Genomic DNA, 14829 nt, shown 5'->3' with positions numbered 1-14829 from the left:
AGATAGAGTCACGCTCTGTCGCCCAGGCTGGAGCGCAGTGGTGTGATCTTGGCTCACTGCGACTTCCGCCTCCCAGGTTCAAGCAATTCTTTTGCCTCAGCCTCCTGATCAGCTGGGATTACAGGCATGTGCCACCACGCCCAGCTAATTTTTTGTATTTTTAGTAGAGACAGGGTTTTGCCATGTTGGCCAGGCTGGTCTCAAGCTATCTGCCCACCTCGGCCTCCCAAAGTGCTAAGCCACTACGCCTGGCCCAGTTACACACTCTCTTAAGGCAACTCTGGCAGAGAATGTCACACGTGCTATTAGCCCACAGGAGGTACTCATTCTAGAGTTGTTGAATAAATAAGATTTTTAAATATCAAAAAACATTGGGGTTACTTACATACCTTTTACCTCTATCCTATTTGACTTCTCTAATGTCCCTCCAGTCAGATTCTAAGACCTTGGTTTGCTTGATGCTAAAAAGTACAATGTTTTATCTATTATTGCCTGCGTCTCCAGTTTGGGTAGTTTCTTGATTTATTTCTAACACAATATTTAGTTGATTAAGCCAGAGGGTTTCAAAGGGAAATGAAGGAGGGGAGGCGCTCTAGACTCCAAGAAAGGAATGTTTTGTTTTTCATTGCAAATAAAATGTACTAGTCATCTGTCCAGCCCAGGTCTGGCCAAGGCAGTGTGATTAAGGAAGAAAATGGCAGGTGTTTCTGGAGCTATGCCTTTGATAGAGTAAGAAAGCACATGGGAAAGGAAGCATCTTCTCTTTCCAGCACATTTACTTCATGTGTAGGTCTGTGTGTGTCTGAGACATGGAGCTGCTTGGGGCTAAGCCATAACCCACTTTACATTCAGTCATGGGGCTTCCTGCTCTCTGTTGCCTTTCAAATATGCATGAAGTTGGGAATGACAGGATCTTTGGGAGCCTGTATAAGTGGCAGATGTTGGGAGAATATGGCCTAGATTCCTGGGTGTAGCTTTTATTTTGATGGTATTTAATGAGACCGAAGTTTTGTTTCTGAAACAATACTATTTCAGAGAGGCCACAGGGCCTGCACCAGGTCCACTCCTCCTTCTGAGGGGAGCTATTCTCACCAGGGCCACGGGGCCTACTAGGAAGCTTCTCTTTGGCCAGATGTGACCCAAGGGCAGCAGTCTGTCGGTTGGCTGTGAGCTGTGACTGATGATCTATGGTCTGGAGTGAAAAGATAAGCTGGACCAAATATTTTCCCCTGTTGGGAACCGGAAGATGGAAACCGAGAGACTCAGGCTATAAGCACTGGGGGCAGACGGTGAAATGAAGATGGAAAATATCAGATAGAGTCAGGGGAGAGGGCTCTCTACGAACCAGAGTTACGAGGGCAGAGAGGAGGCCAGTAAGAGAAGGCAGAAGGGAGTAAATTCCCAGAGAGAAGTAGAGCTGCTAGCAGTGAAATCGAAAGCCCATGAGGGTGGTGTCTGGAGCTGCCTCAGTTATTTACCCAGCCACAGTCTACCTGAGTTCTTTCATCTTGGACTAGCTTGAACTGGTCTCTGTGTTTTGCAGGCTAATGAGGCAGATAAAAACTCAAATATGGTCGTAAAATCCATGGAAGGTGATTACATGCAGAACAAAACCATCACATGAAGTGCTCCATTACTGCATTCTCCCATGAACTGCCAATTATTTGGAATAACTGGAGACTTAGGGAGGGATCCTCACTGGTGCCACTTGAGAAGACCCTTAACCCAGGAAATGTCCCTCTTAGTTGTTAAAATGGAACTTCCTTGCTTTTACTGAGCTCTTCAAGTTTCAAGTAATTTCTCTTTGTACCCTCTTTATACAAGTGTGTCACTGTTGGTTACACAGAATCTCAGAAAGTAGTTCCTTTTTCTATTATGAATTTTTGTATTTTCTATTAAAAAGGTCACTGAGAGGGGGGGTGGAGCAAGATGGCCGAATAGGAACAGCTCCAGTCTCCAACTCCCGGCACGAGCGACACAGAAGACCGGTGATTTCTGCATTTTCAACTGAGGTACTGGGGTGATCTCACTGGGGAGTGCCAGACAATCGGTGCTGGTCAGCTGCTGCAGCCCAACCAGCAAGAGCTGAAGCAGGGCGAGGCATTGCCTCACCTGGGAAGCGCAAGGGGGAAGGGAATCCCTTTTCTTAGCCAGGGGAACTGAGACACACAACACCTGGAAAATCGGGTAATTCCCACCCCAATACTGCGCTTTAAGCAAACGGGCACACCAGGAGATTATACCCACACCTGGCCAGGAGGGTCCCATGGCCACGGAGCCTCCCTCATTGCTAGCACAGCAGTCTGCAATCTAACCACAAGGCAGCAGCGAGACTGGGGGAGGGGCGCCCGGCATTGCTGAGGCTTAAGTAGATAAACAAAGCCCCTGGGAAGCTCGAACTGGGTGGAGCTCACAGCAGCTCAAGGAAACCTGCCTGTCTCTGTAGACTCCACCTCTGGGGACAGGGCGCAGCTAAAAAAACAACAGGGAAAGCAGAAGAGGCCTGTGCAGACCCGAACGACTCTGTCTGACAGCTTTGAAGAGAGCAGTGGATCTCCCAACACGGAGGTTGAGATCTGAGAACGGACAGACTGCCTGCTCAAGTGGGTCCCTCACCCCTGAGTAGCCTAACTGGGAGACATCCCCCACTAGGGGCAGTCTGACACCCCACACCTCACAGGGTGGAGTACACCCCTGAGAGGAAGCTCCCAAAGTAAGAATCAGACAGGTACACTCGCTGTTCAGCAATATTCTATCTTCTGCAACCTCTGCTGCTGATACCCAGGCAAACAGGGTCTGGAGTGGACCTCAAGCAATCTCCAACAGACCTACAGCTGAGGGTCCTGACTATTAGAAGGAAAACTATCAAACAGGAAGAACACCTATACCAAAACCCCATCAGTACGTCACCATCATCAAAGACCAGAGGCAGATAAAACCACAAAGATGGGGAAGAAGCAGGGCAGAACAGCTGGAAATTCAAGAAATAAGAGCGCATCTCCCCCTGCAAAGGAGCGCAGCTCATCGCCAGCAACGGATCAAAGCTGGTCAGAGAATGACTTTGATGAGATGAGAGAAGAAGGCTTCAGTCCATCAAACTTCTCAGAGCTAAAGGAGGAATTACGTACCCAGCGCAAAGAAACTAAAAATCTTGAAAAAAGAGTGGAAGAATTGATAGCTAGAATAATTAATGCAGAGAAGGTCATAAATGAAATGACAGAGATGAAAACCATGACACGAGAAATACGTGACAAATCCACAAGCTTCAGTAACCGACTCGATCAACTGGAAGAAAGAGTATCAGCGATTGAGGATCAAATGAATGAAATGAAGCGAGAAGAGAAACCAAAAGAAAAAAGAAGAAAAAGAAATGAACAAAGCCTGCAAGAAGTATGGGATTATGTAAAAAGACCAAATCTACGTCTGATTGGGGTGCCTGAAAGTGAGGGGGAAAATGGAACCAAGTTGGAAAACACTCTTCAGGATATCATCCAGGAGAACTTCCCCAACCTAGTAGGGCAGGCCAACATTCAAATTCAGGAAATACAGAGAACACCACAAAGATACTCCTTGAGAAGAGCAACTCCAAGACACATAATTGCCAGATTCACCAAAGTTGAAATGAAGGAAAAAATCTTAAGGGCAGCCAGAGAGAAAGGTCGGGTTACCCACAAAGGGAAGCCCATCAGACTAACAGCAGACCTCTCGGCAGAAACTCTACAAGCCAGAAGAGAGTGGGGGCCAATATTCAACATTCTTAAAGAAAAGAATTTTCAACCCAGAATTTCATATCCAGCCAAACTAAGTTTCATAAGTGAAGGAGAAATAAAATCCTTTACAGATAAGCAAATGCTTAGAGATTTTGTCACCACCAGGCCTGCCTTACAAGGGACCCTGAAGGAAGCCCTAAACATGGAAAGGAACAACCGGTACCAGCCACTGCAAAAACATGCCAAAATGTAAAGACCATTGAGGCTAGGAAGAAACTGCATCAACTAACGAGCAAAATAACCAGTTAATATCATAATGGCAGGATCAAGTTCACACATAACAATATTAACCTTAAATGTTAATGGACTAAATGCTCCAATTAAAAGACACAGACTGGCAAACTGGATAAAGAGTCAAGATCCATCAGTCTGCTGTATTCAGGAGACCCATCTCACATGCAGAGACATACATAGGCTCAAAATAAAGGGATGGAGGAAGATCTACCAAGCAAAGGGAGAACAAAAAAAAAAAAGCAGGGGTTGCAATCCTAGTCTCTGATAAAATAGACTTTAAACCATCAAAGATCAAAAGAGACAAAGAAGGCCATTACATAATGGTAAAGGGATCAATTCAACAGGAAGAGCTAACTATCCTAAACATATATGCACCCAATACAGGAGCACCCAGATTCATAAAGCAAGTCCTTAGAGACTTACAAAGAGACTTAGACTCCCATACAATAATAATGGGAGACTTCAACACTCCACTGTCAACATTAGACAGATCAATGAGACAGAAAGTTAACAAGGATATCCAGGAATTGAACTCATCTCTGCACCAAGCGGACCTAATAGACATCTATAGAACTCTCCACCCCAAATCAACAGAATATACATTCTTCTCAGCACCACATTGCACTTATTCCAAAATTGACCACATAATTGGAAGTAAAGCACTCCTTAGCAAATGTAAAAGAACAGAAATTATAACAAACTGTCTCTCAGACCACAGTGCAATCAAACTAGAACTCAGGACTAAGAAACTCAATCAAAACCACTCAACTACATGGAAACTGAACAACCTGCTCCTGAATGACTACTGGGTACATAACAAAATGAAGGCAGAAATAAAGATGTTCTTTGAAACCAATGAGAACAAAGATACAACATACCAGAATCTCTGGGACACATTTAAAGCAGTGTGTAGAGGGAAATTTATAGCACTAAATGCCCACAAGAGAAAGCAGGAAAGATCTAAAATTGACACTCTAACATCACAATTAAAAGACCTGGAGAAGCAAGAGCAAACACTTTCAAAAGCTAGCAGAAGGCAAGAAATAACTAAGATCAGAGCAGAACTGAAGGAGATAGAGACACAAAAAACCCTCCAAAAAATCAATGAATCCAGGAGTTGGTTTTTTGAAAAAATCAACAAAATTGACAGACCTCTAGCAAGACTAATAAAAAAGAAAAGAGAGAAGAATCAAATAGACGCAATAAAAAATGATAAAGGGGATATCACCACGGACCCCACAGAAATACAAACTACCATCAGAGAATACTATAAACACCTCTACGCAAATCAACTAGCAAATCTAGAAGAAATGGATAATTTCCTGGACACTTACACTCTTCCAAGACTAAGCCAGGAAGAAGTTGAATCCCTGAATAGACCAATAGCAGGCTCTGAAACTGAGGCAATAATTAATAGCCTACCAACCAAAAAAGGTCCAGGACCAGATGGATTCACAGCTGAATTCTACCAGAGGTACAAAGAGGAGCTGGTACCATTCCTTCTGAAACTATTCCAATCAATTGAAAAAGAGGGAATCCTCCCTAACTCATTTAATGAGGCCAACATCATCCTGATACCAAAGCCTGGCAGAGACACAACAAAAAAAGAGAATTTTAGACCAATATCCCTGATGAACATCGATGCAAAAATCCTCAATAAAATACTGGCAAACCGGATTCAGTAGCACATCAAAAAGCTTATCCACCATGATCAAGTGGGCTTCATCCCTGGGATGCAAGGCTGGTTCAACATTCACAAATCAATAAACATAATCCAGCATATAAACAGAACCAAAGACAAGAACCACATGATTATCTCAATAGATGCAGAAAAGGCTTTTGACAAAATTCAACAGCCCTTCATGCTAAAAACGCTCAATAAATTCGGTATTGATGGAACATACCTCAAAATAATAAGAGCTATTTATGACAAACCCACAGCCAATATCATACTGAATGGGCAAAAACTGGAAAAATTCCCTTTGAAAACTGGCACAAGACAGGGATGCCCTCTCTCACCACTCCTATTCAACATAGTGTTGGAAGTTCTGGCTAGGGCGATCAGGCAAGAGAAAGAAATCAAGGGTATCCAGTTAGGAAAAGAAGAAGTCAAATTGGCCCTGTTTGCAGACGACATGATTGTATATTTAGAAAACCCCATTGTCTCAGCCCAAAATCTCCTTAAGCTGATAAGCAACTTCAGCAAAGTCTCAGGATACAAAATCAATGTGCAAAAATCACAAGCATTCTTATACACCAGTAACAGACAAACAGAGAGCCAAATCAGGAATGAACTTCCATTCACAATTGCTTCAAAGAGAATAAAATACCTAGGAATCCAACTTACAAGGGATGTAAAGGACCTCTTCAAGGAGAACTACAAACCACTGCTCAGTGAAATAAAAGAGGACACTAACAAATGGAAGAACATACCATGCTCATGGATAGGTAGAATCAATATCGTGAAAATGGCCATACTGCCCAAGGTTATTTATAGATTCAATGCCATCCCCATCAAGCTACCGATGAGTTTCTTCACAGAACTGGAAAAAACGGCTTTAAAGTTCATATGGAACCAAAAAAGAGCCCGCATTGCCAAGACAATTCTAAGTCAAAAGAACAAAGCTGGAGGCATCACGCTACCTGACTTCAAACTATACTACAAGGCCACAGTAACCAAAACAGCATGGTACTGGTACCAAAACAGAGCTATAGACCAATGGAACAGAACAGAGTTATCAGAAATAATACCACACATCTACAGCCATCTGATCTTTGACAAACCTGAGAGAAACAAGAAATGGGGAAAGGACTCCCTATTTAATAAATGGTGCTGGGAAAATTGGGTAGCCATAAGTAGAAAGCTGAAACTGGATCTTTTCCTTACTCCTTATATGAAAATTAATTCAAGATAGATTAGAGACTTAAATGTTAGACCTAATACCATAAAAACCCTAGAAGAAAACCTAGGTAGTATCATTCAGGACATAGGCATGGGCAAGGACTTCATGTCTAAAACACCAAAAGCAACGGCAGCAAAAGCCAAAATTGACAAATGGGATCTAATTAAACTAAAGAGCTTCTGCACAGCAAAAGAAACTACCATCAGAGTGAACAGGCAACCTACAGAATGGGAGAAAATTTTTGCAATCTACTCATCTGACAAAGGGCTAATATTCAGAATCTACAAAGAACTCAAACAAATTTACAAGAAAAAAACACAAACAACCCCATCAAAAAGTGGACAAAGGATATGAACAGACATTTCTCAAAAGAAGACATTCATACAGCCAACAGACACATGAAAAAATGCTCATCATCACTGGCCGTTGGAGAAATGCAAATCAAAACCACAATGAGATACCATCTCACACCAGTTAGAATGGCAATCATTAAAAAGTCAGGCAACAACAGGTGCTGGAGAGGATGTGGAGAAATAGGAACACTTTTACACTGTTGGTGGGATTGTAAACTAGTTCAACCATTATGGAAAACAGTATGGCGATTCCTCAAGGATCTAGAATTAAATGTACCATATGACCCAGCCATCCCACTACTGGGTATATACCCAAAGGATTATAAATCATGCTGCTATAAAGACACATGCACACGTGTGTTTACTGTGGCACTATTCACAATAGCAAAGACTTGGAATCAACCCAAATGTCCATCTGTGACAGACGGGGTTAAGAAAATGTGGCACATATATACCATGGAATATTATGCAGCCATAAAAAAGGATGAGTTTGCGTCCTTTGTAGGGACATGGATGCAGCTGGAAACCATCATTCTTAGCAAACTATCACAAGAACAGAAAAACAAACACTGCATGTTCTCACTCATAGGTGGGAACTGAATAATGAGATCACTTGGACTCGGGAAGGGGAACATCACACATTGGGGCCTATCATGGGGAGGGGGGAGGGGGGAGGGATTGCACTGGGAGTTATACCTGATATAAATGATGAATTGAGGGGTGCTGACGAGTTGATGGGTGCAGCACACCAACATGGCACAAGTATACATATATAACAAACCTGCACGTTATGCATATGTACCCTGGAACTTAAAGTATAGTAAAAATAAAAAAAAAAGGTCACTGAGAGCTTATTATAAAGTTATCTTCATTCTCTAAGTTTAGCTATTTAAATAGTAGACATGCTCAGAATATGATACTTATAGAACTGATGAAAGTTTGCATAAATAATACTGAACGTCTTCATATATATGGCAGAGAGTGTTTGATGTCATATAGTTATCTATTGAGTGTTAGACACTGGAATTTGAATACAGGGTACTAGAGGAAAAGACTGTCTAGATTGAGACTATGATTTTCAGAGCATTGTATAAAATACTTTGCACGGGCTATGTTAGGTTATCTGTTTCTGTGGGATTTCTTTCTTTCTTCTTCTTGTTCTTTTATTTTATTTTTCTGCCAAAATACATCAGGAAGGAGATTAGGCAGACTAACTCACAGGGCCAGTACACGTGCTAAAAAGTGCCTGATGCTAAAAAGTACAATGTTTAAATTTTTATTGCCTAGGTCTCCAGTTTGGGTAGTTTCTTGATTTACTTCTGACATCATATTGAATGATTAAGTCAGAGTGTTTCAAAGGTAAATGAAGGAGGGGAGAGGGTCTAGGCTCCAGGAAGGGAATGTTTTGTTTCTCATCAGCAAATGAAATGTACTAGTCATCTGTCCAGTCCAGGTCTGGCCAAGTATAATGAACTGCAGGTGTTCACGTGAGTTATCCCTTTGTTAGAGTGACAGGGGACAGGTGAGGAAGCTTCAGCCCAAAAACTCTTTTAAGCCTAACATAACCCTTTAGATTCAAGCATTCTGAGGTTGTCATTCTGTTTGGGAAATAAAGTCAGCTTTCTACAACTTTTATGAAACTGAAAAACCTCAACTACTTCTCTTCCTTGCTTTTAGCTATTCTTCCTAGATGGTTTTCTACTTTGGGCTTTTTCATTTGGCTCCGAAATTGTGTTGCTGGGTCCTTCATCCTAAAAGTCCCCGCTGAGCTTGTACTGTGTGTGAAACCCTAGGCTAGATGTTGGATCTGGGGTAAGTCAGAGCCCAGTCTTACACCTACATCCCCAGGTGCACTTTGGCCACTACGGCTGCCACGTCACCTTCTAAAGGCAAACGCAGAGCAGGAGCCGAAAGAAAGAGCCACAACCCCTCTAACTGAACACAACAAGGGAGGGAACGTTCTTTGTCTCCGGGCAAACAAAGCGGTCCTAATAAGGGAGCTCCTTGCTCTATTTTATTTTTTATGTTCTGGAAGTCTAAGAGATGGCTGCACACAACAGAAACAAAGCCAACTGCAGTCGTGGAACTAGCCACGGTACTTTCTCTTGAAGGATTAAGGAAAGGTTTTTATGTATGTAAAGAAGGTTTTTTTCTCCTTCTTTGCACAGCAATGTAATTTCCTCCCTTGATTTCTGGGCAGAAAGTTAGCATTCCAACAAGATGTGCTTTAATTGATTGCAGCTATTAAATCCCTTGGCTTACATGCATATGGTTCAGGATATAAGAGCCACATGGAAGTTTTAATTTAATCATTACTCTTTCTGTATGTAGGAAACTTGACAGAGGCATTGGAAGGGGAAGGGTGAGGAACTGGCACTTGATTTGCACACAACAGACCTTAGGGATTGAGGACAATAACTTGAAACCTTATCAACATATCTTTTGGTCTCATTGAGTGTTTAGATATGTAACCCTGGCTTCTGAATTGGTGGGTGTTACTTCTAGAGACTCCAGCTGTACTGACAGTGATCAGATTAGCTAAGCCACTTGATAGACACTCTTTAGCCTTTAATGCCTCCACTGTAATCTACCCCAGGCCACCCTTGCATCAGAACTGCTTACTGGCCAATTCAGTGGTAGAGTCCAAGAATTTTTTTCTTTAGATGATGAGGATTTGAGAGGAAGGCCAGGATATTAACATATCCCTCTCCAGCATATTTTCATTACTGCCTGGCAAATCTTTAGATAATATTGTTTTTAAATTAAAGAAAAATGAAGTATTTGGCATCAGGCTATTCCTAGAGCCAATGATTGGAGAATGCAGCAAATTGTGCCTGATCTACACACATAAAGCATTAAGTCTCTGTAGGGAGAAGAGAATCTTAGGGTTTGTTTGAGAGGAAAAGTCAGTGTCTCAAAGCTGCAAATAACTGTATTGATAAAAACATTTGTTTATGTCTCAAATTTTATCTCTGCAGGGAGGAAAACCTCCAAAATCCATTGTCTTTTCTGGCAATTTAGTTCAGTTTCTTGTTCATCCCTGGTTAGGAAAGGCCAGAGACTTTCCTCCCTTCTGCTTCACAGGCAGGTATATTAAATTCTTTGGGCCTGACTTAGCTCTGCTCCGTAGGGGGCTAAGTGTCCAGCTGCCCAGCCAGCTCTCCACCCCACTCTGCCACCCGGCCCACCTGCCGCCATCCTGCTGTGGTCACTTACCTCACTCTCCTCAGCAGGGGGTGGAGGGACCTCCTTGATAATCTGAAAAGAAAACAGAGAACAGGTCAGTGAAAAATCGCTGGCTACCTTCCTTCTAAGAGGCCTGTGGTCAGGAGGTATTGTGGTGGTGCTGCCATAATTACCATGGCAATGGCCCCAGCAAGTCGAACTTAATCAGTGCCATGAGGTTTCTTTCTGGACAGAGTAGCTCTGCTAGTTAGCATATGACTCAGGCTGAGGGTTCCAGTCAAAATTGCGTCTTTTGTGTTTTCATATAGAGAAATAAATGTTCCGCAGGTAACAGTTTCATTTCCTACCCCAGATAGCTATCATGCAAACTTATTCACTCATTTATTCACCTAGTCATTCACCTATCAGATTATTCATCCATCTATCCAACCATCTACACATTTAACAAAGAATTGTCACATGATGGAAGTTAAGACGGTGCTTTAGGGATGCATCAAGCGTGGACCCCACTCAGGCTGCTGGCAGTCCTTTGGCTGTCACTGGTCCTCACGGGTGCCTCTGCAGGGTGGATGTGCTGCTCAGGCAGACCGATTCCCAACAGAGGCAGCAAAGGAGTGTCCAGGGATTTCTTTTAGGGCACTGACACTTAGGGCACAGGGCACAAAGCTTTAACTAACAATGTTATAAGATTCTGACTGTCCCATCTTTGGGGCTGAAGAGAGACATGTGGAAACTCTGGATGGGCAAGTAATTGGGAGACCGTCTAACCCATGAGAGAATGATGACACATGGGATAAGGACAGGGCAGGGACAGCTGGGGCCAGTGAGCAGCCCCTCCTCCCTCTTGACCCCAACTTGTACCCCTCTGTCATAAAAGGAAAGCCCTTACCGTTAAATGGATTTAGAGTCTCTTACATGGCATTTGGCAATTATCTACTATAATTCCACTCTGTCCCTTGGAGGGCTTCCTACTCTCACCCCAAACTTATTATCAGAAGTATGGGTCCTCTACTCAGTCCTTTTACTTAGAGGACTTCTGGAAAATGTGAAGCTCATTCCCTATCTCTTGATGCCTTAACACCAGGCGCTGACTTTGTAGATGGGTGTTCGGGCAGTGCCCACAGGACCCATTCTTTCTTCTTCCATTTGGGGAGCCAGCCTCTGACTGCAGGCCAGGATGCTCAGCTGGCAGCAAGCACGTCTTTACCTCTCACTACTCAGAACATGTCTCCTCTGGTTTGATGATTATTCTGGGACCTTGTTAGGGCTCCAATCCCCACGTTGTTACCCACCCTACCATTATCTGTAACGTCATCTCTGCATGAGGAGGCAGGCTTCCCACTGCAGGTTCTGTTAACCTTAGCCAGTGTCCCAAGACTCCAGTCCTCTGAAAGTACGGTATTCAATTAATTGAAGAGGCAGAAGTGAAGGCCTCCAGGGGTTTCAAACTCTCATTTCATCTGCCTCCACTTCCTGGCTGCTGTGAGATGCCTAGTGAAGGTCTCTGGAAAATGCAAAGCCATGATTGTGCTCACCCACTCAACCCTGGCTCAGAGTTCCTTAAGGAAATCTCTGGGGAGGATCGCTACTGCCCAGGACTGATTTCCCATCATCCCAGAAGCAGTAAATTACTTTACAGCAGGAAATGTCTGGAAACTGGAGGGAGGGGTGAGGATCTGGGGACCAAGATCTGGAATGCATCTGTTCTCCTGGGGCAGGGGTAGGGAGGGGAGTGAGAGGGGGAACAGGATGTTTGGGAAGAGACAGATGTTGAGAGGGCAGCATAAGTGGCAAGGCCCCTGGGTGTGAAGAGGTTTGGTGCTGAGTAGAGGGCTTTTGTCTACACGGTGCTATGAGCTAAGCACCGCATAGATGTTATCTGTGAATCCCAGACCTGCTTTCTCCTGACTGTCAGGATTTGACGAGTCCCTTAACCTGCCTGAGCTCCACTGTCTGAGCGATCATGTGTGTTAAGCATCTGGTAGCGAGTAGCTGCTCAGTAGATGCTGCATGCTATTAGTACTCTCCTTTCCCTTTCTTGTTGTCTGTGTCTCTTACCTCGATGACATCTTTCATACCCCTCCCCGATGCATATACTAAACGCCTTTGCATAGTGGCTTCCAGACATGCCAAGGGGCCAGCACTTCATGAACTGAGTGAGATAGGAGGCTGGTGTTCTGACAGTGGCCAAGGGTTTTGGGGGAGTCAGTAGCAGTATGCCTGGCCACACGTGTGTCAGCTATGACACTGGCCAGGGAATGCGGTTCCAGGTGGCTCAACACTCAGACCAACCCATCAATATGGTTGCTGTTTAATTTAATGTATTAAGTATTAATTGAATATCTATTCTATATCCTGCAATGTGCCAGACCCTAAGGAACCCAAAACACAATGCTAAAATACATGACTTATTAAATATTGATAAAGAGGGGCTGGTTTATGATCCAGATTTCACATTGACACTCTATAAGTTGGCCACCTGAGCTTCTGGAAAAAGATGCCACTCTGTTCAGGTAAACAGGAATTAAGTACCTCCAACCTGGTCTCATTGGCTGGGCATCTGGTTATGTTCAGCAGGAATGGGCAGGAAGTCTTCTCATTGCTTCAAGCCCATGCACCAGCAGCTTGCCCCTGGGGAGCAGGGTGCAGCTCACCACAGGATGGCAGGACAGCTTTTTAAAGTATGATCTAGATAGGCTAAGCTTGGAGTCAGGGATGAGAATTCCAAGCAGTGAAGTTGGATAGGCTGTCTGTGAGTGGGCCAAATCCTTGTGCCAAAAGCAGCACATGGGCCACCCAAAGGAGTGCTCTGAGCACAGGGACATGTCAATTCTCTCAGACCACCCCATTCCCCTCAGGGCCAGAGTCTGTGTTGCCTGGAGGAGTAGCTTGGGCAAAAGCCTGCATTGCTCTGTCGCCTGCAGCACCAGGGCAACACGGCCACACACAGAGTCGCCTTAAAAATAGACATCTCTATGGTTGCTTCAGTACTTAAAACCAGTGCACCCCTGCTAATGGCTTCCCATGGCTTATAGGATAAAATGCAAACTGTTCCCATGTCCCACAGGGCCCACATGATGTGGCCTCACTTCTCTCCCACTGCATCTCTCTCCTTCACTTTCTGTACTCCAGTCTCCTGGGCACCTTTCCGTTCCTTCCACATGCTCTGCTACTTCTCAAGTGCAGTATCTTCTGCCCAAATGCTCACTACTTCCTCCACCCTCAATCCACAGCCCTGCACATTCCCCAGTGAACACCTACTTATCAAACAGATCTCCAGTAAATGCACCTCTCCTGGGAATCTCACAGAAAGGACAAGGTCCTCTTTGTGGGCTCCCGCCATGTTTGTTTTCTGTAGCACTTTGAATCATAATTGAAAGGCAAATTGCATAATTGTTTCCAACCAGCACAACTAGAAAGCCTCTATTTCCAACTAGAATGCAAGCTAGAATCAGCTTCTAAGCTCAGGCTCGGTTTGGCCCACTCTCCTTTTTTCAGGTTATGTGGGCATCCTCTTGGTTTGGGGTGGGCTCTTTTGCACCTTCCTCGTTAAGAGGGACAAAGAAGATGGATAAGGTTGAAAGATCATTAATAAAATATTTTAAACAAAAATTCTCCAATTAACATAAGCATAACATGGAAGAACTGGTAGTATGGGAATAAATCTGAGAACACTTTTCATATTTCTACTCTGCAGGCCAGCACCACTTCCCCACTTACTACCACCTTTAGACTGGGTATTTTAGAGAAGCAGAAAGTGACCATTTGCCTCCTTGGGATAGCTGCCCCAGAGTCCCTTTTGCACTAAGAGTTGGATGGGTGAGATAAAGGGGATGGGAAAAATGAGATGGAATATGAAACTCCTGAATTCTATTGGTGTTTCTCTGATATCTGAGAATTTCTTGAAACTGCTGTGTGTTGGGAGATGCATCTCCTCTCCTCTCTTACCAGTGACGTTAATTCTGACTTTATCCATCTCTGTTCAGGCTGATACGAGGTAGGGCCAGATTTGATGATGATCATTGCATAGATAAAGGAAAGTCAGAAAAGACCAGGTAGAATCTGATCAAATTGAAATGTTATTGACAGCTTCTCATTGAGTCAAATAAATTCCAGTTCTTATGTGCATCCCTGAGTTTGGCTGTTGGAAATGATAATGATGGAAGATGTGGAGATGCAGTCAGCGTAGTACGAATATGGTAGAAAGATCACGTGTGCCCAGGGCCTGTTTGACGCCTGGGAAGTTGAACTATTTTGGTTTTATGAATTAAGTTCAACCATTTGGGTCTCTATAAAGTTCTCTCTAACAATTCATTTTATTTTTATAAATGGTTTTGTAAATAGATTTTATAAATTGTTAAGGTGAAATAAAGCACCTGATGA

The 14829-nt window shown here is 43.6% G+C and overlaps 1 protein-coding gene across 1 annotated transcript in view; it reads right to left on the bottom strand.

Moving 5' to 3' along the window:
• ANTXR1 (ANTXR cell adhesion molecule 1) overlaps positions 1 to 14829 on the bottom strand; it is a 248040-nt gene that overhangs the window by 77491 nt on the left and 155720 nt on the right. Inside the window, exon 14 of the mRNA XM_030921455.1 lies at positions 10477 to 10518. Coding sequence (XP_030777315.1) covers positions 10477 to 10518 — 42 coding nt within the window. The remainder of the gene's footprint in view (positions 1 to 10476; positions 10519 to 14829) is intronic.

Source organism: Rhinopithecus roxellana, chromosome 17 (genome assembly GCF_007565055.1).
Source record: "Rhinopithecus roxellana isolate Shanxi Qingling chromosome 17, ASM756505v1, whole genome shotgun sequence".
Taxonomy (NCBI): Eukaryota; Metazoa; Chordata; class Mammalia; order Primates; family Cercopithecidae; genus Rhinopithecus; species Rhinopithecus roxellana.
The sequence above is the reverse complement of the archived record's forward strand: the minus strand, read 5'-3'. Positions and strand labels throughout refer to the sequence as shown.